This window comes from Coturnix japonica, chromosome 1, assembly GCF_054131305.1.
Source record: "Coturnix japonica strain WE chromosome 1, WE-NBRP24, whole genome shotgun sequence".
NCBI classification, from domain to species: Eukaryota; Metazoa; Chordata; class Aves; order Galliformes; family Phasianidae; genus Coturnix; species Coturnix japonica.
In genome coordinates this window covers 54,121,723-54,145,458 of record NC_140663.1, presented here as the reverse complement: position 1 = coordinate 54,145,458, position 23,736 = coordinate 54,121,723, and the positions used below count along the sequence as shown (strand labels likewise).

The window sequence follows — 23,736 nt, the reverse complement described above, 5'->3', positions numbered from 1 at the left end:
AAAGTGCATGTGTTAAAATGATTTTTAGAAAGTACCCAGCTAGTATAGGACTTGAAGATCATTCTTCAAGGTTACTTTAGGTGCTTGAGGATGTGATTTTCTCTGGCCTATATTGAAGGTACAATGGAGAATATCGAAATACGTACAGTAACAAACTACATTATTTTACGTTTCCCCTGCAGAATTGTGGAATTGAATGGAAAATGTTAATATTATGTCAATTCTGTACATGACAGCACTGTCAGATATAATTCCCCTGAAATGGAGCATGCTCCCTTCCTGTAGTTTCAGAGAATGGTAATTTGCAGTTCCATCTAAATACCAACCTTTATCTCTAGGAATGATTCTCTCAGTTCCTTGCTGTCTGACTTTCTCACAACTCTTTTTATTTCCCAGATGGAGCTCTGTCTTCTCAGTATCTAATTCTGATATCCATTCTAATGAGGATACTCTTTTGTCTTTCTCAGATACTAATATGGTCTGACCAATGGCTTAATTAGTTATTCACTTTTATCCAGAAATAATAGGAATTTACACTTCATGGTATCTAATATGTATTACATGACGTGTATACATGTGTATATTCTTGGAAATGTATTCTGTACATTATATGTGGAAAAGAAGAAAGCTGCCATGCTTAAAATTTTCAGGTTGCTCAGTTCATGCAGTTTGTTTTGTTTTTTTGTTCAGTTAAGTACAGCAATACTATCCACTGTGTGAGAAAGAAGTGTGAGCATGGTTCTGAAGTCTGCTTGTCTTATCTCTGCCAGTCAAATGTGAGAAGAACTAATTTTGTTGAATGGATTAGGGAGCATAGGATCACAAATAAACTGAAAGGCAATGAAATTGAAGGACATATGGAAAAGCAACAGTAAAGTGAAAGTGCGACAGGCAAAAATAGAGGATAGAGCAAACTGAAACTGTGACAACTGAGACTTATACCCCAGTATATAATTTATACATACTTTTTTGCGTTTTTAAGTGTGCATGCCGTTGTACAGCATTCCTCTTCCCGTATTCCATTGCTCTGGCTTGCAGTAGGAATTGGAACCTAGGAGATGCCATCACCATATGATTTTTGCACTCATTCTATGGAATTTTTTTATATTGATTGCCAAAAAAATCTGAAGTCGTGGATATGCCTGCTAATAAGCAAAGTATTTGGCTTTGCTGTGTTTGAATTCCAGGAACAAAATCTGAAAATGAGTTTTACACTCATTAGAGTAACAGCAGAATGGCCTAAGAGCTACCATTGAGCTGGAGCACATTAAAAGGAAAAAGAAGATTTAACGATGATGAAAATATCAGCACATTCCTATTACTGTAAAACCTTTGCCAGACAAAAGGTCTCTTTCTGTCACATTTTTCATTGAATTTTGTCAAATTCGAGTATAAACTGTAAGCACTGTGAGTTGGTTGCTGAAGACATTAGCATAATTTAAGACACCTCTTAAGATTTCACGGGTGATGTTTGTGATGGAAAGAAGACTTAAGTCATAAGCAGAAAATATATGAGTCATTTTCATTATCTGACAGTCAACTCAAGTAAATTTCATAGACTTCTTGTCAAAAAGTGTAAATTATAATTTCATCAGATTACACCTGTATTATTCAAGAGCAGTGTAGTTTGAATGACATTTCTATAATCCTTCTATTATGACAAAGTTGTTAAAAAGGATAGTAGTAAGAATAGAAATAGTTAAGCTCGCAGAGAATTTGATGCTACCAAACGCAGGCAAAATGCAACTGAACGATCAGTTTGTAAGCCATGTGTTCTGGGTGTTCACAGAGCAATTTGGTTTCACCCCTAGGAATGCTGATGATGAAGAGTCAGAATTTTCCTTTTGTTTGTTTTTGAGTGGGTATTTATTTATCTCCATTTTGCAACTTGAAAAGAAATGCCCATCAAATGGATACCTCATCAGTCAGCACACTTAGTTATTCAAAGAGATGAGTGACAGAAGTAGGTAACAGATGATACAGCCTGAAGAACTGTGGCTACTGTCATGGTAGAGTAATAGGGATAGAAGTAGTGACATAGAGGGAAGGCATCTCAGGACATAATGCAACCTTTGCCGCAGCTGCCAACCTCCATGAACTGTTCATTAAGATCACTACAGAAATAAAAGTGTCTGTGCTTTGGAAAGTTTGAGAAGAACATTCTTTTCTTAAAAGCTGTTCAGTGCTTGGAGAAATATACTGATCTCCTTCAGCAAAGTAGGTATCTTATTCGTGATGAGATCCATTTTCAAATGATAACACAGGCATTCATTAAGTGCATAAATGTGATCTTTTTCTCAACGTGAAGCACATTTTATGCTTGCAGCATGCAGAGAGCTGCTTGTCTTACTGTCACACTTCTTTTAAGTTCTCAGTCTTGTCACTTTTTACACTGTGACCTGATAAGCTTCTCTGTGGATGCTTTTCAAATAGATTCATTTTCAGCACGGTCTTTTTAATTGCTGGATCATGCAGAATGGTCAAAAACTCCAAGCTTTCATGCCTGACTCATATTACAGTATACTTTACTGGATGCAGTACTAGACCAGGATTCAGAAGATAAATTCTTTCCTGGCATTGTCTCCCACCACTTGCTTGTTCTCTTTCTGTCTGTCTCAAATTCTCTAGTCGTAAAATGAGCTCAAGTTTTTGTGAAGTGTAAGTTTTGCTTGGGAAAAGTGCTTTCTAAGTGCTAGGTAATATTATTACACAATATCCTCAAACCGTGTTGTTACAGTGATATAATGGTGATTACAATACCTCATTTTGAATTTGTTCCCAAAATTGTGTTGGATTTGTGTTCAGCTTGATTTATTAATATTTCTTATTTTTCTTTCCAAGATCTTATTCCTTCCCCAGAAAGGGAAAATAAGTATTTCAAGGAGCTGCCATTCTAGCACACTGAACAAAGCTGTTGGACTGCTGTCTTTTCTGTCTTCCGAAGAGTCATCCCTTCTTCTATAAAATCTGCAGATGAGTTGTGTGTCCATTACAGTTCATCTTTCATACATGTATAATCACTGTGAAAGCATGCACCTTATCCTTGCCTTAAAGACATATCCTGTGCAAAACGTGAAGGCAACTACATGAAATCGCTTTACTTTATTTCAACGTTATCTCTTGGCCTGACTGAGAGATAAGCAGCCAGATTCGTTTTGTCATGCTATGACAGTCATGACTTCTTACTCCCACTTTCCAGATGGGCAAAACTTACAGTAGTAAGAATGAAGAAACCAGGTGGGACACACGCAGATAAGATAATGTAACTAATTAATTGTTACTTTTAATACCACTGTCCTGCTTAATCACAGGATCTCCCTTCCATCCTTGCTCTTCCGGAGTCCTGTTTGTGTGGGTGTCATCGTTAATGATGAACCTGGAAGACTCCTGTGCCTTAAAGACTCGAGCTCAGACAAGAAGGCACAAGAAGAGTGTGTGGAGTGACAGCTCCTGCAGTCAGGAAGCAAAGTTCAAAATCCCAACTTAGCCATCAAATGAGTATCTATTCTTTTCAAGCCTTTCCAAGCGTTTCCTTTCTTCAGAAAATAACCTTTCCTCCTTTGACTGTAATGACTCTGAATAGTGGAAGACCTTTTGTAGTTGCTTTCTTATTTTTGTCTAAGCCACAGTCTCATTATGGTGGAGTGACCAACTGAAGTGATACTGATCTCAAGCTTAATATCTTGCTCAGTGATTAATGTTCTATCATTCAGTTTGGAAACCACTCCTTTCCACCCTTATTCTGCTCCTTGCTGTAATCTTTTAGCCAATAAGTAAAGAGCATTGTTAAACTAGAATAGACCGGTTTGGAGAAAAATGCTATTCTTAAAATGACGTTTACTTCTGTCTTTTCCCTGTTTCTGGGAACAGTTCTTTTGCCAGCTTGTTTCTTTAACTATAGTGCTTTGCTATCTTAATAACTATTCTACGTTGGAAGAATATACTCTCTGTCCAAGAATGTTTTATCTACCAGCACAAAAGAACTGATCTTGATACACTGTTAGTCTTCTTTCTGATCCCAGAAAGATAAGACTAAGATTTCCAGATGGAATTTTGTAATCTGCAGTTCTGGGATGAATTAAGCACTCACAACAGAGGTGTAACTGGATTGTATCACTGTCTTCCTATTATTCTTAGAGATCAAAGAAGAACACAAATAGATACTTATATTCTAAAACATTCAAAACAGATGGCTGGTTTCTTTTTGTAGAGATTTGAGCTTTTCAGCAAAACAATCGCAAAGAGGCTATCATTCATTTCTACCAAGTGAGATTATTCCAGGTCTGTATCTTATTTTCTTTGATGATTTACAGCTCAATATGTTCTTCTTCTCTCCGCTAGTTCTTTGTAGTAACTAAGAATTCTGTACTTATTTATTTTTTTTCTTTTTCTGTAAGTTGTCACTTAGAGACTGTGCAACAGCCTGTACTATCTCCCAATTACTCAGTCGTTTAGGTCTCTTATGGCCTTCATCCACATGCCAGGATGCAACCACAGAAGAAGCTTCTGCACGTTGTGAATACGCCGTTGGCAATGTAAGGGAGAGTTAAGCTGAACTCTGGCACGCTGACAGGACAAGGACAGGAGTGGGGTAGCTGCAGCCAGGCTGGGGCTGTCATTGCCAGTGCCTTTTAATTATAAGTTAGGGGGAAAGAAACTGGGAAGGATGAATGATGTTAGAGTAGAGAAAGAATCAAGCCCAAACCTGCTTTCCAATATATTAACTATGAAAACAAGCTTGAGAGAAATATGACTGAAATAAAAGCCGATGAGGGCACGTAGCCAATCTAGACGCTATATTTTCCTGGCTGATGAAGTTCATAATTACTGACAGAGATGCCAGGTTCCAACTCATAGTATTCTCACCACAGGCAATCCAACTACATCTGTTTGTTTAATGCAGCTTATAGATAAGAATTATATATGTGTGTGTATGTATATAAACGTGTTTGTTAATGGGATTTTGCATTTGAATGTAAAGCGAAGAGCTGCCAAAAGAATTCGTGACAACAGATAAACCAGTAAACCAGACAGACTGTGGCTCCATGTGGCTTTGCTTTGAAAGTGTCTTGCAGTAGGTGGGGAGCTAGAACAACGGAAGGAAGTCTCAGTGTTAGAGAGGGACGAGGCAAAGCTTCGTATCGTGGACAGGGAGGTTATAGTTCATCTGAACAGGAAGAGCACTGATTGTGTTCTCTGGTAGACTACTTAAGAAATACCTTCTGTTTTCCATTAGCAATGTATCAGGCAGTAGGGAGACGAAAGAATGCAGTCCTTGGTACATAAGCATTCACATGGATAGATTCTCCCAGTATATGTGATATAATTTTCTGGTTTCATACAAAAGTATATTAGCTGCTGTTTCCTTCTATGCACTGTAATAGGAAGAAGCAATGGGCAAACTACAGTACAGCAAGGAGTATTGTGCTTTCTTGTTCGCTTTTATTTAGAGCATGAGCGCTAGAAAGCTCAAATAGATCAAAAATAGAAGCAAGTTATTGTTTCTTATTCTCAAGCTGCTGTATTCTTGTAATTGAGGAATCAGCATGAAATGGATTATGTAAAATCAAAACTTCCATTGGCTTAATTACATCCACAGAAGCTTCGTCAGGTGGATGCTATGTAAATCTTTGGTGTCGTACCAGCTGCAAGCACTTTGCACTTTACTCATTGAACCGTTTTCATTTGCTACAGGAATCCCTTTCTTTTTTCTTGATGATATTGTAATTTTCAGTATCACAAGTCTGATTATCCAGCTTCACAGCTCTCTAGTTGAATTTATTACTGAATCTGGTAACTGACGCAACTTATCAGAAAGATTCTCAAATGAGGGGTATGTTAATAAGTTAAAGAGCAGTGGAAGGTGTTAAATCCTTTGCAGACCATGTTTTACTTTACCCCATCCACTTTTTTGAAAACTAAGTTGCTGGGTTGCTGGATTCCCAAGAGACTTTTGAAAACAAAAGACAAACAGAACAACATTTGAGCAGGTATTTTCTGATCATCTTGCAGTTAAGTCACAAATCTCATTCCTTTGCCTCAGCTAGAAAAGTGCCATATGGACTGTTACGGAGGAATGAGATGCAAAGCTTGCATTGTGCAATTAGTTATATTTAGGAGGTGAGGATTTGGGCAAACTCTCTTGCTTTTGAAAGCAGAGGACTGATGAAACATGCTAGATTCAAACTGGGTTTGCTGTATGTAGAGAACCCCTTCAGCTCTCCCCAAGTACCTCACTGCTGGACTTTAATATTCCCCAGTGTGCCAATTATAAGCTTCACACAGTCCTGCCAGTGTGTTTCAGTTCTGATCTGCAGTAGTCCCTGCTATTCCCCACAAAATAGTACTCTGCAGCCCATGTAAGCAAAAGTTGTCAGTGTCATGAAAAAGCATTTCTGGATTTGTTATGTAGAGAAATATTTTTTAACTATTCTCTCACTTTGGGTGCCCTAGGAATCCAACCAACCCGCTGCAGTTATTTGATTCACATACACAATGGGGAAAAGATTTTTCTTAAATGAAGGATCTTAATAAAAAATGATTCTCCCCTTTTTGTACTTTTTCTAGTCGTCTGGTCTGGATTTTTTCCCAAGACGAAGGGAGTGAACTCTGGAAATCATTAATCCATGGGATTTGTTCATGGTGTATAAAAATCTCAAAAATAATTTGCTTTGTAAAAATGATTTCCTAATTGATTCTGTCAGAAATGAACTGAGTAAGACAGCTCTGTCAAAATAGCCGGAATCTCTTTCGGCTCCTCGCGCATGTTGTTTTGTTTTGTTTTATGAGGAGAAAATGATGAAGGTTAGATTTAAATCCATTTTTGTCCTTAAAACAAATCTGGAGAAAACTGAGCCTGTCCTTGGGCTTTTGTGTTGTGGTCTCCTGAAGAAACCAAGTATCTGCGCAGCAGTGAACTGAGCTGAACTGAACCGAGGTCAGGCAGCGTCTTTTTGAGAACTTTCTTCTGTTTCCATTTAAAATAATGAAGGGAAGACATCAGTGATAAATTGTTCTGAATTTGGGAAAGCTTTGCACTTTCTGAGCCAAATTCATGCCTCATAAAACTACACTGCATTCAATGGTTGCACGATGATCATAGTTGAACCCTTACATTTCTTGCCAAACAAACACAAATGGTTTGAGCAGAGAAAAGGCGTAATTCAATTTACCATGCAAATATTTCCAGACTGTATCATTCTGTTTCTTGGTTTATTTCCGTATCTCACAATACAAGAAATTTTGCTATGTAGGCAAAATTTTCTTTTCTGATGATATCTATAACAAAACCCAGATACAGGAGAGCTGTTTTCCTTTTGGCATCTGAGGACCCACTGTGATCCATTCCATCTTTTGTTAGATTTTTCAGTCCCTCCTCGGAATAATTTCTTTTTAATAAATGTCTCCATGTACCCAGACTTCAGGCCCATCTTCTGCTGTGTAACTGTAGTTTGGGAAGTAAGTTTTGTTGGGCAGCATCTGGAGGCCACAGAGTTCTTATGCCTTCTCTGGACACTTCTTCCAAACACTTGTAAACCCAGTTATATCTTAACCTCTCTTTAATTACTTTGACTGTGAGATAACCTATCAGTTCCATTTTATTTTCTAAGAAAAATAGAATAGTTAAGGTTGGAAGAGACCTCTGTGATTTATGAGTAATTGGCAAAATGTTTGCTGAATTACTTGATTGCAAAATGAAGACCACTTATCTGCATTACTGTGCCTTGTGTTCTGTAGTGAATAAAATACACATAACACGTGTACATAGCTAATGACAGCAGTCGTGCCAGTGCCAAGAGTGTTGGTGCCGCAGTGTCAGTGTGAAGTTATTTTCTCTTTTTTATTTGCCCAGAGAATTCATATATATATTTCTGTAAGAAAAAGATGACTGTTTTTGATACACATGCATAATTCTGAGTAAGGAAGTTTTGGAAGCAGGTAACTTCTTCTAGATCAATTGATGTAAATGGAAAAACAGGCGAGCTCTTCTGAGTGCCTGTAAAACTTTCTTTGGCTCCAAAGTGGGAGCTGCAGATTTATCAGTGTGTAGAAATGTAGAACATATTCTCTGAAATTAATTAAATGAAGTTAGTTAATTACTTAGTTCTGGAAAAGTGGTTGCTTCCTTTGGAGAAGAAGGGAATGTTAGCAGGGAGAAAGGTGCTTGGGTCATTAGTCCTTTTGCCTGGAGAAGTAATAATTTAAAGCTAGTGGTTGTGGTAACTGAGTTCTATTACACGTTGATTAAAACCATACTTTACTCTGCAGACATTTATGGATAGTCAGTGTTGCATTTGTCTCAGTTCAACACTGCTGCACTTACACCACCCATTCACTGCCTTTCTTCTCCGTATAACCGCCTGGTTGGTTGTTTTTGCATTTGCATTACACGCTGTTCAGACAAACTTTTAGACACCATAGTCTCTGTATCTGAGGTGTATTCATCTTTCACGGTAAGAGAGACCAAACATTTAGATAGCTCTATCCAGCCAGATCCACTTACAAGTTCCTTATCTATGCAGCGCATTTGAATGCGGACTTCTGTCATAAAGAAAAACTCTCAAATGCAGTTACTCATATGTAAGCTGACCGTAGTACAGCACCAGCAAGGCTGCAGTCGAAAAAGCAGGATTAATTTCCTTCTGAAGCATATCATAGTCCTGATGGGCTTGCAAACCTACAATTAGATTCACATTTGTCATGCTTGAAGTTCATCTTTTTTTCTTTTTTCTCCTCAGAAAAACTGAGCACATTGTTTCCATGTTGAATTTGTTTTGAAATACCTTTCCAAGCGCCTTTATCGGTTGGTAGAGATGCTTTGGTTTTGTATCAGAGATTTCATGTCTCAACTACAGCAATGTAGCAATTGCCTTTCCCCCCCCCCCCCCTTCAAATGTAGCTGTCCATTAGCAATATTCTGAACTAGAGGGTACATTAAGCAGACTTCATTCCATGCTTTGATGGGGATGGCCCAAACGTATCAGTGTGCTTCATGAAGATTGGCTGCTTAGAAGATGCTCCGGGGTTTCATCCATTTATCAGTTGTTTTCCTAGAAAGCTCTACAGCGCTGAGCTGATCATGAGAACACGCTGTGGTTTATGCATCCAGCACTACCCTGCCTTCCCACTTAGCAAATGCTCTTACACCCTCTTGAGATAAGGCAGTGGCAGCTCAGCTGTGTGGGAAGCTGAGTGCCTTTTGCTAATTGTGTCGTTCAAATTAGATATGGCAGGAACGCAGATAGAAGGGCATTTCCTTCTTGACTGGCAGGCTTTAATGGATCCCAAGTGAGAGAAATCACTGCTCTGTGAACAGCTTTGGGAGTGCTGCTGGTTAAGAACTTTCACACGCCTCATTTGGCCTGTTTCCAGAGAGGGAGGAACATGCTGCTCAAGGTAAAGGGGCAGAGAGAACATCCCTGAGCAGTCAGATTCAGCTTTTCTATTAAAGTCTTCCATCACTACTTGCTAGAGAGCTGTGCTTTCTCTTTGTCACAGCTGGGAATGTTGGCAGGTCTTGCTCTTTGCAGATCTGATGGATCTACACATCTGATGGATTTTGAGCAGACTGTGGTACCTGAAAGAGAATACAAGGCAGCTGCTGTTTTGGTTGGACAGCTAGTTATCAGACGTTGACTACTTCATTTTCATGTTTTAATAAGTACAGACATTTCTCAGGGTATTCCGTCATTCTCCCCTCTGTGGGCAAACCAATTAGTAGGATAGGAAACGCACCAGGTAAATTAGAAACGTCTTGTATTTTTAAACATGTGCAGCCAGTGCAGTTCAGAGCACAATCTCAGTGATCTTAATTATAAGAAATTTGGGTAGGTAGTGCAAATTCACCAAACAACCGAGGTTGATAGGTGCAATTGGTTAAAGACAGGTGTACCAGGCGATGGAAATGAAACGTGGCTGTGCTGATGCTACTGAAATATCCCTTCCCATTGTCCTGTACAAGAGAGCAGCATCCTGCCCTGCTGCAATCTGCGGGCTTGATGCATCAGACTGTATTTTAACACATGCACATAACTGCAAACAGAGCCTGCCCTGAGGCCACACATAGCAATAGGGTTTATAATAAGCAAGTGAGCTTACTCTCTGTGCAGGTCTCTTGTCCATCCCCTCTGCCCCAGCACTGTCTCAGCGGTGTCTCTGGCGCAGGCTGCTGAGCGCAGCTGGCTCGCTGTGGGACAAGCAGTTTGACATTAGTTAGCTGCTTAGCCACTGCTCTCAGATCCTCTCGCTCTACAGAAATTAATCCATGTAGAACAGCGTTAGAAACAAAATAAGTGAGCCCTGACAGCCTTATTAAAAGGGCTCGAAGCCAGAGGCTTTGTTGAAAGTGGTGCCAGCACCCTGTTTCTGTTGACTCAGAGATTATCTCACTCCTTATTCATTAGCGGGGTCAGAGGTGTCCTACTGAAAAGATATCCCCAGCCGCTAGCAGAGAGCAGGTGCAGCCCCTGTCTGAGAGCACAAAGCCAGGCTGCCAGCGCTGTGACCGGGCTCTCCAGCTCACAGAGCTGGGGCACATCACTGCGTGTACCTTCAGTGCCTTGTTTGGTGGAGTGGAGGCCCAAAGCCTTATTCTCTGATCCGCTGCGAACCTTAAAGACAAAGTTTTGCATTCTGCACTTTGGAATATGCATCTCTTTTCGTGGGCATAAGACAATGAAATATGAAAGTGCATTCCTTTGGGCAGGGATATAGCAAAGGTTTCTACGTACTTGTTTATCTACTCAGGCCCTATTTTTTGGTAGAACAAATGAAAAATGACTCTTCGGATTGTTTTTGTGGGAACTGGATGGTTCCAGAGATTGCAGCGAGGAAGAAAAAGAGTAGATAGAGAGATTCAGGTTAGGTAATGTAAAATGAAATAAAATAGTACTTAGTTAGAGCTCTTTGATTTTATTTTTTATCATGTTGTATAGAATCTGACTTGCATAAGATCCATTGCCTTTTCAAAACTGTAGAAGAGTTTCTGGTTCAGATACTTCCTGTGGTTTCTATGGCAGTGATGTTCATCTTAGAAACAAGCAACTTTACATCATTAGAAATGTCTTTCTTTGAAATGTGTTTAATGCATACATACGTAACAACCGTAAGTAAAATGAGGTAGTATCTATGTTGCTATTGCCAATCACCTTTTATCAGAATAATAAATTATCTTTAAAGGAGGGATTTGCTTCATTTTTCACCCCATATCATCATTATTTCAGATATCAGTAAGATGGTTGTCATCACCATATCCCCTTTACCTGATGTACTTCATTTCTGTCTGTCTCTGTGCTGTATGGTTGCAGGGCCATACAATAGGAATACTGCAGGGAGGGAGGGTGTTTGTGTTTCTTGAAGCTGAACAAGACTGTAACCTAGTCACTGATCTTCGCCTTCACCATTGCTTGTGTCTCAGTCATCTCAGACTGTTCCTCAAGATTTCTGTTCTCTTATTACAGATAATTCAGCCCCTCTTAGAACTTGATCAGAATCGCAGCAAGTTGAAGCTGTACATTGGACATCTGACAGCCCTCTGCCATGACCGTGACCCCTTAATTCTGCGTGGACTTACCCCACCTGCTTCCTACCACTTGGATGATGACCGGGCAGCTTGGGAGAAAGAGCTGCAGAAGATGACCCAGGAGCAGGTGAGTTTGTGGTCTGAAGCTCTGAGCAAGGGCCTGAAATGTTTATATAGGTCATAATGATCTGCCACAGCAAAATGTAGTGAAAACATGCTATAAGTGGTGAAAACAGCATGCAAAGATCCACAATTGAGCTGAAAGAAGAAGTCAATACTTCTTGAAGTCATTGGCATTTGATATTTATTATGGAACTTTATTTTCTCTTGTGTCTGTATTTGAGAACTTACACTTAGGCAGTTATGGAAATTATAACTGCAAGATACCTTTTTTGCCATGTTTTGACTACTAAAATAGTTTAGCTATTCCTTACAGCTTAACATAGTCGTTGGGATCTTAAATCTATTTCTAATGACACAAATCATTTATATTTTAATTGGTGTATTTTTATTAGTCATTCACTTTATGTAAATGTGTGCAGCGTCTTTATCATTTGCAACAGTGTGTTCTGCCATTACTTCCTTCTGCTTTTTGTATTACTACCTTACCCAGATAACTCGCTTGAGATTTGACCCTTGGCACTACATGCCATATATCCATGTACACGTGCATGCACACACACACAGAGTGGTTTCAGAAGTCCAACAGCATATTTCCAAGAGTTTTAGAATACAGAACTGAAAGGGCTTAATAATGGGCGGTCTGATGAAGTCATTACAGAGACTGTCAATCTAACTGTAATTCAACTACAGAAATAATCTTTCTTTCTTCCAACTCCAGTGATGTCTTGCCTTCCTTAATCCTTTCCCTGGCAGTTTTTATCTCCTGTTTCATACTGTAATTGATCACTCCACACAACCTCTTTTTTCTCATTCCTTCCTCTTCCAACCCTTTAATTCTTGTTTTACTTCTGTATTACAGATAGAATAGATAAACTCATATATGGCATATAAGGCTACTTTGGTTCTTTTGAACCTTTAGATTGTAATGCCAGTTCTTTTACTAAATTGTTCACTACTGTATGTATACAGCAAACTCTAACCAGTATATACAGAAGCTAATGTAAGGCCTATATAATTAAATGGGGTATTGCAGATCAGTGAACACTATGTTTAGTCTTACCTGAATGCTTCAGTTCTGATATTTTTCTTTTTAATGATACTCATTTGATCCAAAAATTTGAGACAGCAGCTCAGAAACTAAATTACAGGAAGCCAGCAGAAGCATATCTAACAATTTAGAAAGAAGACCAGACCTCTAATGATAAATATGCCTGTAACAGGATTTAGATGGTACAAGACAGTCTCTGTCTTTCTACCTATCTTCATTCATTTACTTGATTCAGCATGTGCTCTATGCCTTGCCTGATATCTACACTTGTCTCTATAGGCTTGGCACATTCTTTTTTTCCTGCAGAGCCTGCTATCCCCTACGCACTACATCAGCATTTTTTTTGCCTCTGGAATTCTGTACTCGCTGATCCAGGATTAAAAGTTTTTCAGTATAATGCATGCCATCATTTTGAACCACGTTGTCTGTTAGGGTGGGAAGAAGCAATGATTGGCAAATCCTGTAGCATGTATGGGGGGCCATCTCTGAGAAAAATAAAATAAAAAAATATATAAAGGCTGTATGTGGGATGTCCCTGAAGGAAATTGACTAGTCCGATATAGCCATTGTGGTCTTTGAATATAATCAGGATCTGTGGTCCCAAGTAGTAACGTCCTACAGGGGAATCTGGACAGGCTGGAAGGCTGGACTCAGGACAGCGGAATGAAGTTCAACATGATCATGTGTTGGGTCATGCACTTTAGTCACAACAGCCCCAGGCAATGCTACGGCCTTCAAGCAGATTGGCTGGAAGACTGTGCAGAGGAAAAGGACCTGGGGGTGTTGGTCGATGCTTGGCTGAACACAAGCCAGCAGTGGGCCCAGGTGGCTAAGGAGGCCAACGACATCCAGGCTTGTATCAGAAATAGTACAGCCAGCAGGAGCAAGGAGGTGATTGTTCCTCTGTACTTTGCACTGGTGGGGCTGTATCTCAAGTACTCTGTTCAGTTTGTGGCACCTCACTACAAAAAAGACACTGAGGCCCTGGAGCATGTCCAGAGAAGGGCAGCAGAGCTGTGAAGGGTCTGGAGCACAAGTCATGTGAGGAGCGGCTGAGGGAACTGAGATTGTGCATTCTGAAGAAGGGGAAGCTCAGGGACATCTCATCACTTTTTACAGTAACCTAAAAGGAGGTTGTGACAAGGTCTGGGCTGGCCTCCTCTCCCAGGTAGCAGTGACAGGATGAGAGAGAATGACCTCAAATTGCACCAGGAGAAGATCAGATTGGATATTAGGAAAAACTTATTTTCAGAAAGAAAAAGTGATGAGACATTGGAATGGGGTGCCGAGGAAAGTGCTTGAGTCTCTGTCCCTGGAGATGTTCAGGAACCATACAGATAGTGTACTAAGGAACGTGGTTTAGTGGGCAACTTTGGTGGTAGGTGGATGCTTGGACTAGATGATCTTAGAGGTCTTCTCAATCCTTGGCAATTATGTGATTCTATGATCTACGAGGAGTTGGGTCAGTGACCCTTTTGGGTCCCTTCCAACTTGAGATTTTCTATGATTATGTATTCAAGAGACATAGGTAAAGAAAATAGGAAAGGCTTTCCTTCTCAAGTCCTTCTGGGTAGACGGTCTACTGAAACAGCATCTGTTCTTTCTAGTTCTTTGTACTGGTCTCATAAAACTTTGCCAGCCCACTGGCAACATTTATGTGTTACACACTGAAGAAAGTGTTCCAGTATAAATGGTGAGAAAATAATTTATCTGAGTTGCCTCAGAGAAGAGAAAAAAATACATTTTTACATCCATTCCCATTATTGTCTTAATTCTGCATTACCATCCCCTCATTTTATTAGAAGTAGTTCCTCCATTTGTGATTCCCATGCACAATTAACATTTGCTAAAATAAAATGTAGCAGCCCCCTCTGCCTTCCCATGGTCACTAAGATTGTATTTAACAAACTTCAGCTGAAAAATACAAACTCATGGTATATTTCAATTTACAAAGCACATTTTTCCATTTATGTCTGCAGAGCATTTCAGTTCCTGATTGCAGAATTTCCTTTGTGTTTAAAGGATTCCCATGGGGGGAGAAATCAGTTCTCCAGATTGGCAGAAGCCCGTGACAGAATGCCCGTTTTGCATCTTTGGAATGTTAATGAGTTTTGTAAATTACTTCAAATCCAGTGCATTAAATTCACTCCTGTCCCTTCTAATATGATCCTTTGTAGATAATGCTTCACAAGCCTCAGTGGGAAAAAATTAATCCTCTTGAATGTTAAGAAGTGTTAACATTGTTAAGGAGGATACATTTAACTAAAGATCAATGATATTTAAAGGATGATGCCAGCATATCCACTTCTCACCAATGAGATGGTTTGGGGTGGGTTTTTTTGTGTGTGTGTGTGTGTTTTTGTTTGGCTGGTTTGTTGTAGCGTTGTTTTGGTTTTTAATAAATAATGGAGAATTTATTTTTATACAGTCGGTTTTGGAGCTGTGATTTCCCACTCTGGCAACTATTACTGGTGATATGTCATATTGTGTTTCGATATTCTGCAGGTCTTTCATGCCTGCTGGACCGGCAAAGGTACAAACAGAAATAGGTTTTTTGTGACTTCTTTTCATAGGTAAAACTAATGTACAAAGCAGATATCAACTTTATGTTCTTCTGGCACATCCGCAGTGACCCACAGAAACTCATGAGCAAGTCACTGTTGGAAAAGCATCTGCCATGGTTCTCAAGAGAGTATGTGGCCAGGTTAATGATTTCATGGGCTCTAAAACTTTGATTGATAATTGGTACCTCTCATGTATAAAAGTTTCTGTGTGCTGCCATTGAGTTGTATTCCCTAGTGGCTTCAATAGATTATAATCAGAATACATGGCCAGAATGCTATGTAGTTCTTCATTGTTGGCATTTTTTCAAAGGCATTTTGCAAAGTTGAGTTCTTGTAGTAAAATTTTGGTCCATCTTTACTGAAGGCCTGAAGGCAATACTTTATGAATATACGATATCCCAAAAACTAATGTAAACAGGGTATACTAAGTTGTGGACAGTGGGGAATCTACAGTGCTTGGAACCATGTTATTAAGTTATTAATTTGGTGGAAAATATTGCTTTGAGTCAGTTTTGTCCCAATCATTCCCAAACATTTCAACCAGTGCTGTTTCTGGAACTGTCCTCTTTCAACCGGTTCACGTCCTTTTAAACATTTTTCTTATTATAAAATTGGAGTTACCAGAAGGAAGGACGAATGTTCCAAATCTTGACACTGAGAAATAAAAATTCCGTTCATTTACTGTAAATAATTGCATTATCCCAGCAATTGCTATTAAATACAGTATTTTCTTTCACTTTGTCCTAAGCATATCATTATGTTAATATTGGGCTCTGTAGAATTTCTGCTACGTTCCGCATTTCAGATGGTTGTCCTGGAGTGAGGGATTTTGTTCCTTACGAAAGGAAATAGCATTAAGAACATAATGATATGTTCCACATTTTTATTTACAGTTCAGTTCTTGTTTTTCTTATCTTTACAAAAGGAAAGAGTGGAGAAGAAGCAGGGACTTGATGAAAACCACCATTTATATACTTTGGTGGTGGTGTGCTGTACTGTGGCTGGAAGGCAGCAGTGTGAGAAAGTAAAAAGACAACCAAATAGGGCAACCAGATATTAGGAACAGGCGACAGTGCTTATTCAATTAATAGCTTAACCAGTGTTATAAATGTTTCTCATAACTTCAAAACCAGCTCTCTCTATTTTGGAGCGATTTCTTTATTTTCAGCAGGTCCAACAGTGAAGGACATTCTAAAAGAATACTCCCTTTGGCAGAAAAGGACTTACCTGATAAAATAAACTTCCTTACCCCTGGGACTAGGAGGAGGCAGTGTTTTACTCCCTAGCTGCCAGCCATCGGATGCTCTTTCCAGCCACCTTTGACATGTCCTGGATGTTTCCATCAGCCCCCAGGCACAATTTTTTCTGCACAATTGACCTCTTCCCAGAGGTGTTTCCAGCACCATTTGTGTTGTAAAATGGGCACCAACAGCAGCCTGTAGGAGCTGAGCAGGTTTATTTCCATGAGATATTCTGTCAGAAGGCGCTTGTGATGGAAGGCTGTCCCACACCACTACTGACACCATGTTGTACCTTTGACTGCTTCAGCAATGAGCTGAGAGGTGCTTTTAAAAAGCCTTTATGGTCATAGAAGAGCCATTGTAGTGAAGCAGCATTTTCCTTTCTCCTTGTCTACTGGCTCCAGTCAAAGCACACACCGCCTAAGGATTCCTACTTACTAACCCTCTCCTAAGAAGTCAGGAGTTTCTCTTCTGCTCAGCTACTCAAAGCAGAAGGAGACAGGTGATGATGATGTGGCTTCCCTGTATCAGCCACAACCTGCTGCATCAGCTAACAAGTCATGACGCTGTACTTCATTCACTTTACATTCTCAGCCAAGCTAACGTTAACGTTAATACCAGACTGCAGGCAGGTAGCTTTAAAATTCAGTTTTAAAATTGCACATATGCCTGGTGAATTTTAAAAGTATCAGACACATTTTGTCACACAAACTATTCCAAGTGGGGGTAAACTTAGCTCTAAATTACAAATTGCTATTTGCTGTACTTCCTGTATACTTCTTTGTTTACAGTCCTTTTGTGTCCCTACTTCTGTATCATCTGCGAGAAATTACTCAGCTTATTTAGTTTCTGTAAAGAAATTGCTTTGCGGTTTGGCATTTAGCAATTCTGAATTACTACGTTGCTTCAGAGTTTACCCTGTCTTTGCTCCCGGGCTGCTCTTCCATTAGCTTGTTATCTCCCCCCACCTGATTTATGTCATTTATTTTTAATTTGTAATCTTATGGGAATGCATTTTGCATTTTAAAGTTAAACAGCCCACTTCTGGTCTCTGTTAGAAATTAGAGGTAATAATTGCAACCATTTATTCTTCTTTATGTAAAAATGTGTTTGCTGCCTTGATCTGGGAAAATAACAGATGCAGGAGCTCTGTAAAATCATTACATTGTAGAGCATTTTAAGCCTTTGTGTTAAATCAGTGTTTTGGGTGAGGATGAGAACTTGGAATCGATGTCACAATTGTTAAGCACTGACGGAAGTCACAGACACTATCCATTTGCAGATTCTGCCATCACAGCATCCATTTGTATTTGTGCATTGAAGTACTAGCATTAATTTGAATTAAAATGGTTACTCTCAGTCAATAACGCTAATTAGTCCTGTCTTGGAAAGAGATACAAAGGGAAAAACATTGCTTTCAGGATGAGTCCAGGTGTTTGGTGGGGGAGTGCCTAAAATTTACTGTAGTCTCTTTTCAAGCGGTCTCTACAAGCAGATGGTGCACCAGCCTGAGCCATTACTTCATTTTTTTCAAGGGCAGCTCACCTCTCCATTCTTATTATTAGCAAGTTCTGTTATTCTCTGCCTTGCTTGGTTGCTGCTGTCCTCATGGAGGTCTTCTGCAGAATCTCATGGCATGAGACATGGCTATGGATTGTGGCTGGTTGTGCAGAGGGATGCTGGGAGGCCGCTGGGGAAGTCTCTCATCATGCGTACAACATGCAGGAGCAGCTGGGTCCTTGTGTTGTCTGTCAGCCTCACTGTGTTGTACGAAAACAAAATATTCCACAGAATTTTCTTTCTTGGAATATCTGTCAGAAATTTTGGGCTAACAGGAACCCTCCATCGCTTCGTAATAAACAAAATCTGAGATCCTAGATTTCCTCTTGGAGAGAAATAAATAATGTGAGAAGAGTAGGAAAAGCTCAATCCCTGATCCTGAAATAAATGGATGCGTATACTTCTTGCAGCTTTGTCCTATCTTCTGTGTTTCACAAGGCTGTGACTGGACTCCCAGCCCATTTTTCTCATAAGATATGACTTACAAGAGATTTTTTTTCAGATTAGTCAAGTCTTCCCTGTCATGAGACAGTTATCTGTCACTGCCTTGAGTAGATGAGCAGAGTCCCTGTGGAGCACAGCAGCCTCATTGACCAGCAGAGGAGCAAAGGGTCGAGGTAGAGATGCAGAATTAAGTGGCATTGCAGAGTAATGGCAGTGCCCCGTCATCTTGCTTTCCAAGAATAAGATGACTTATAGGGTAATGTTTAACAACTGAGCCAGGGGACGTAGTTGCCTAACTCCTTTTCAACCCCTGTAAGATGCGGAATGGTGAGCTGCTCAGGATGAGGGCTGTGGGGTCTGCCTATCCCAAGTATGTGCGGTTCACAGGTAGCTCTGTGATATAGGCAAGCATTATTCTTTGTCCTCCTTAGCCACAGAAGTACAGCATTCATTTTCAGCATCATGCACTAGAATTTATATGAACAGAGCATTCTCCTCCAGTGGTGAAATGACCGCTGTTGATGAAAGATGTTCTCTGCAAGTGCAGGGTTTGCAGGCAAACTTCTCCATCCAAAGCAATGTATAACTTACAGATAATTATTTAATTCCTTCTTTCCTTTTATATCCTTCTGAAACTCATATACCACCAAAGAAGCAGTAACGTTTCTGCTCTTAGCAAAGCTTAGAGATGCTCAGGAATGCATGATAAACCACATGTACATCATGTGCATGGTTAGGCTGTGGTTGGATTTGATGATCTTTGAGGTCTTTTCCAACTTGAGTAATTCTATGATTCTATGATTTTTCAAATACATACTGCATTAGGCCTCAACAGGTTAGTAAGGGTGTTCTTCTCAAAACTGGTTGTGAAATGTATCTGAGTGCCTTTAGATATATTTAAAACACATTTGTCATGCTTACGTTACTTTAAAAAGGCAAGTCAGAATGCTTGATTTAAAACCTTGGATTCATATTTTTTTAATATTTGTTAAAAGGAAGGAGAAAGATTGTAGGAAAAGCAGAAAGATTTAGTGGTCTGATTTAAATATATCTATATATATTTAATGTACTTTAAAAAAAAGATTGGCAGACCAAGATTTCCACATTCCTAGCCCATTCTTTTGTCCCTTTTAAAAGTCTAATAGAGTTGAGAAATAAAGGATTGTGTGTAATTGGCTCTCATTACTTCAAACGTACATATTTAGACTGGTATGTCTGGGAAGACGCAAAAGCTGCTCACCATTTGCCTGAGGTACACCATAGTTTAACTTATTTTCGGATGGAGCAGAGGCTAAGATTAAATCAGTTGAATTTCTTTTTCTTGCTTATTTCTGTTATTTTAAGCTCTAAATGTATTTTTCAGACTAGCCACAGTCTGATCCAGAAGCACCTGAATTGTAGGGGAAGCATAATTACAGATCCCGGCATTGCAGCCCTATGGAAGTCTGGCAGTTAACTTGCCTTTGTGTGGCTCAGCAAGCACTTCATAACCTACATCTAGTTTTACTGTCCATCGACAGAACTCATCTGTATGAATGAGATGCAACTTCGTTTTTATTTACTTTTCTTTTTCAGCAGCAAAATTATTGCTTTGCATAGGGAACTGCTTCCATATCAAGACGTTTAGAAGATTCTTAGCTTAATGATGCCCCGTATACATTATGGGGTAAGCAAAGGCCACTGAGATTCTGCAAAGCAATGCTGTGGTTCACATAGTAGAATCACAGCTTTGCATTTCTTAACTAGGAAGTTATTTTCTTTCCAAATGTCAATTAATTTTTAAATAACTTCTGGAATATCTCAGGTCAGAGGAGTACAAATGTAAGGTAAATTCACGTTTAATTATTATTACTATTCACTAATGGAGTTTAAATATTAGTGGCAACGTATTCCAATCATGACTTGCTCTAAACCCAGGAAGGCAGCCGTTTTGAACAGTGTCTGAATCCATTGCAGGTTATGTGCAAGTGTAGATTCCCCTGAGACAACAAAGGTCTTTTCTGTTCTTTTATCCCTAGATAAAGTGTAAATACTGTGAGGCACTTTGAGAGTCCTTTCTGTCCCTTTCTTTCCAAGTTGTCTGCTTTTACTTGTCATCAGCTGGGCATATAAACATATCTGGCCTTGTCTTCTCTTTTTTCTGACATTTCTGTGAGGCAAGTGGATGAGACTTACAGTATCCTGAGCTCAAAATGCCAACTGGAAACACTGAAAAATGACATGGGGAAGATAGTACAGTTTCCAGTTGCATTCACAGCATTCTGTGAAACAAGGAGCAGTACTGATAGTGATAACTTTGAATAAATTCCCTAACTTTTGGATTGACAGGCATCTAGGTGGATCAATTTATACCATGGAGAACTGGATGTTCTTCATTAAGAAGCCTGTCTGGATGAGAAGTGACGTATGCTGCTCACAGCTGTTTCTGAGAGGAATGATGTAAACAGAGATGACACAGATGATGCAGAAATGATGTAACCAGCCACACAGTCAATTAAGATGGCTTTGTTTAACTAGAAATCCCATCATTAAACTTAGATGTACTGAAACTAACAAACTCAATGCAAGGCTATCATTGCTGTTTTTTTCAGATGTTTCATCACAGACATCTGCCAGACAGCTGCACAGACTCTCTGTCTGTGCTCATTTACCAAGCATTATTGCTTGCCTTCAACATACAGAGCAGTCTCCTCTTGATGGCCCGAAACTTATGTTTTTTGAAATAATTTCTCCATCTGGTTAAGTTTGTTACTTTTGTTTGATTACATTTGACTTATTTCAGCTTTGGTGTAGGCTTACTTTGTTGATCTTCTCTTGATTTTATAAAGAATCTTTGTAATACACATGCTTTCACAGAAATTAATGGCACGGCAAGAAACTGAGTCACTGGCTTTGCAGCTCTGCTTGGCTAAAGACAACAGTCTGCAGGATTCTCCCTTGGCCACCAATCTCCCTTCAGTTCTGGAGGTTAATCTCCTTGAGGTGCTTTGGTATTCTGCTGGCTTTTAAAAGCACTTGGTCTTTTTCTGGGGCTTTACCTGCAAGACTTGGCTGGGCTACCTGGAGGACAGCTCTGCTCAGGGTGGCGAAGCAAGGCCAGAGGGGCCAGACCCATGTCAGCCAGACCCTGTTTCCCTGCTAACAGTGCCCTCTCCTGGTTCTCTGCTTGTGGCTTGAGAGCCTGGACTCCTACATTCAGACTAATGAAGAAAATCAGAATGACATTAATTGCTTATTCTCCCATTGCTCCAAGTCTTTCCTAGCCTCCACAACCTTCCACCTTACTGCTGAATGGCACCATCAAATCATTGCTCTGGCCCAAAAAGCCAAGGAGGCCGTGCCTCAGAGTTCAGCATTATAACCAGCTCCATGAGTTTCCCAGCAGTTGGTGGCTTGGGGCCATGTGAATTGCTGGAGTTTTACTAGCTTGACAGCCAGAGACTTGGGATGTAGCTCCTTAGACCACATCTCCTGGTTTTCAGTCTGCAGCACTGCTCCTGGCTGCCTGTGTCTTTCATTCCCACTTGCTGACTGGACCTCTCCTAGGCTTATCCATCCTCTGCAAATTTCCATCTAATTGCTCTGCCAGGCTGCTGGAACCAAGCTAATCGCAGACCTGCAGAGCGCCCTTCCTGAGCCATGATGGGTTACTGCTGAATTCCCTCCCTGCACCCCTGAGACCTCTCACAGCCCCACGTACTCCCCTCCAGCTCGTTTTCCCCTTCCCCAGCTCATGTCGTTCTGCCGAGCAGGATCAGGTTGCTTTTGCATTGTGATTCTTGGCATCAGCCCCTCTCAGATTCATATAGCTGAGCTGTGAGCACACCAGCCAGTAGGAACAAAGCACATAAGAGCACATTAAACTAACATTCAGTTCGCAAAGCCCAAATAATTTACTATATGCTACCCTGCCTAGTAAAGGGAGTAGTGGAGCTGGCTTACCCTTTTAATTTCCTTTCTCTCACTTTTGTCTACAGAAGTCTATACCATAACTTCTTGAAAAGCATTCGTGTTTATTCTGTAGTCACTCTTAGCCTGTTTGTTTTTGTGCAGTATTTCTTGCAGTACACTGTAACAGTCTCCCATGTTTTGCTCGATGCCATCACTGAGCACAGACATCCAATCTGATTAGAATTTTAATTGTAGGCATGTAACTTTTCCTTCTGATCATGTTCTTACTGAGGTAAACTGATGTCTGTTGTCTTGCTGCCTGACAGCTGTCCCTTTGTAACACTTACAGCAAGCAGCATTACTAAAGTACAAAACACAGATCAAGAGCTTGGTGTGCTGGTGCCCAGGTATCCCTTCACAGATGACAGATCCCACTGTGACATTCTTTCCGTGTCCCATATGAATACAATAGAGTTCCAATAAAAATATTAATAACTCAAGAGTAAGAAATGCTACAAGACTGCCAGGTAATATTAGAAATTCAACAAATCAAACTTAAAGGAAGGTTCAGAAATAGACAAGCTGGTTGCTACAGGTGCTTAAGTTAACAAAACTTTAAATACTAAAGCTTGCAGTGAACTTCAACCTGTTTAAGAAGTGCATGTACCTGCTACAAATATGCTTGTCTTATATTCGGAAGGAATGAATTAGAAGAAACATTATCACTGATAAAACAAAGCAGGCTTTTGCTATATAGTGTGTGATAAAGCTGTATGCTTGAAAGCTTATCCAGTCTATTTAACTATGTCATCTGGTCTGGTAAGAGATGCTGCTTCTCCTTGCTGTTAGATCCTTAGATTGTTGTGACTACAGTAATCCCTTAATGCTTCCACAAATTACAACCTTACTTGGGATTCTCCCGAGCAGTTCACAGGCTAGCATGGGATTTATCAGTTCTGTGTTGGGTAAACAGGTTACTGAAGGCAGATGTTTCCTGCTCTTCACTAAGACACTGGGCCCCTGGTTATGGCAGTGCCATTAAATTCAGAGCTAAAAGCCATATTCACTTATACTCCATTGTGTTGTGTGCTGCAGTTTGTTACTCTGTCTGCTGGACGAACAGCTTGTAGACAATACAATGTATGAATAAGGTAACATTGTCAAGTTTCATGTCTCATTCTGAGCCAATTGCTCTGAACAAATGATCCAGTAGGAAACGTATAATTTTCTTAGTAAACAAAAAGTATGTATGCTCCACCACAATTCTGTGTGGCAATCTTATGACTGAGTTAAGAAGCACCATGTCTGAAAGTTACTTTTTCCACAGACAAACCAGAATGCTAT

At 39.9% G+C, this 23,736-nt stretch overlaps 1 protein-coding gene across 21 annotated transcripts in view; it reads left to right on the top strand.

Annotated features, from left to right (window-relative positions):
- ERC1 (ELKS/RAB6-interacting/CAST family member 1) overlaps positions 1–23,736 on the top strand; it is a 273,756-nt gene that overhangs the window by 242,764 nt on the left and 7,256 nt on the right. For all 21 annotated transcript variants that reach the window (XR_014936211.1, XR_014936209.1, XR_014936216.1 and 18 more), the window contains one exon: positions 11,460–11,648. Coding sequence is in view for 13 of the 21 variants with exons in the window: in XM_085521054.1 (XP_085377180.1) it covers positions 11,460–11,648 (189 nt within the window). In the remaining 8 variants the exon portion in view is untranslated. The remainder of the gene's footprint in view (positions 1–11,459; positions 11,649–23,736) is intronic.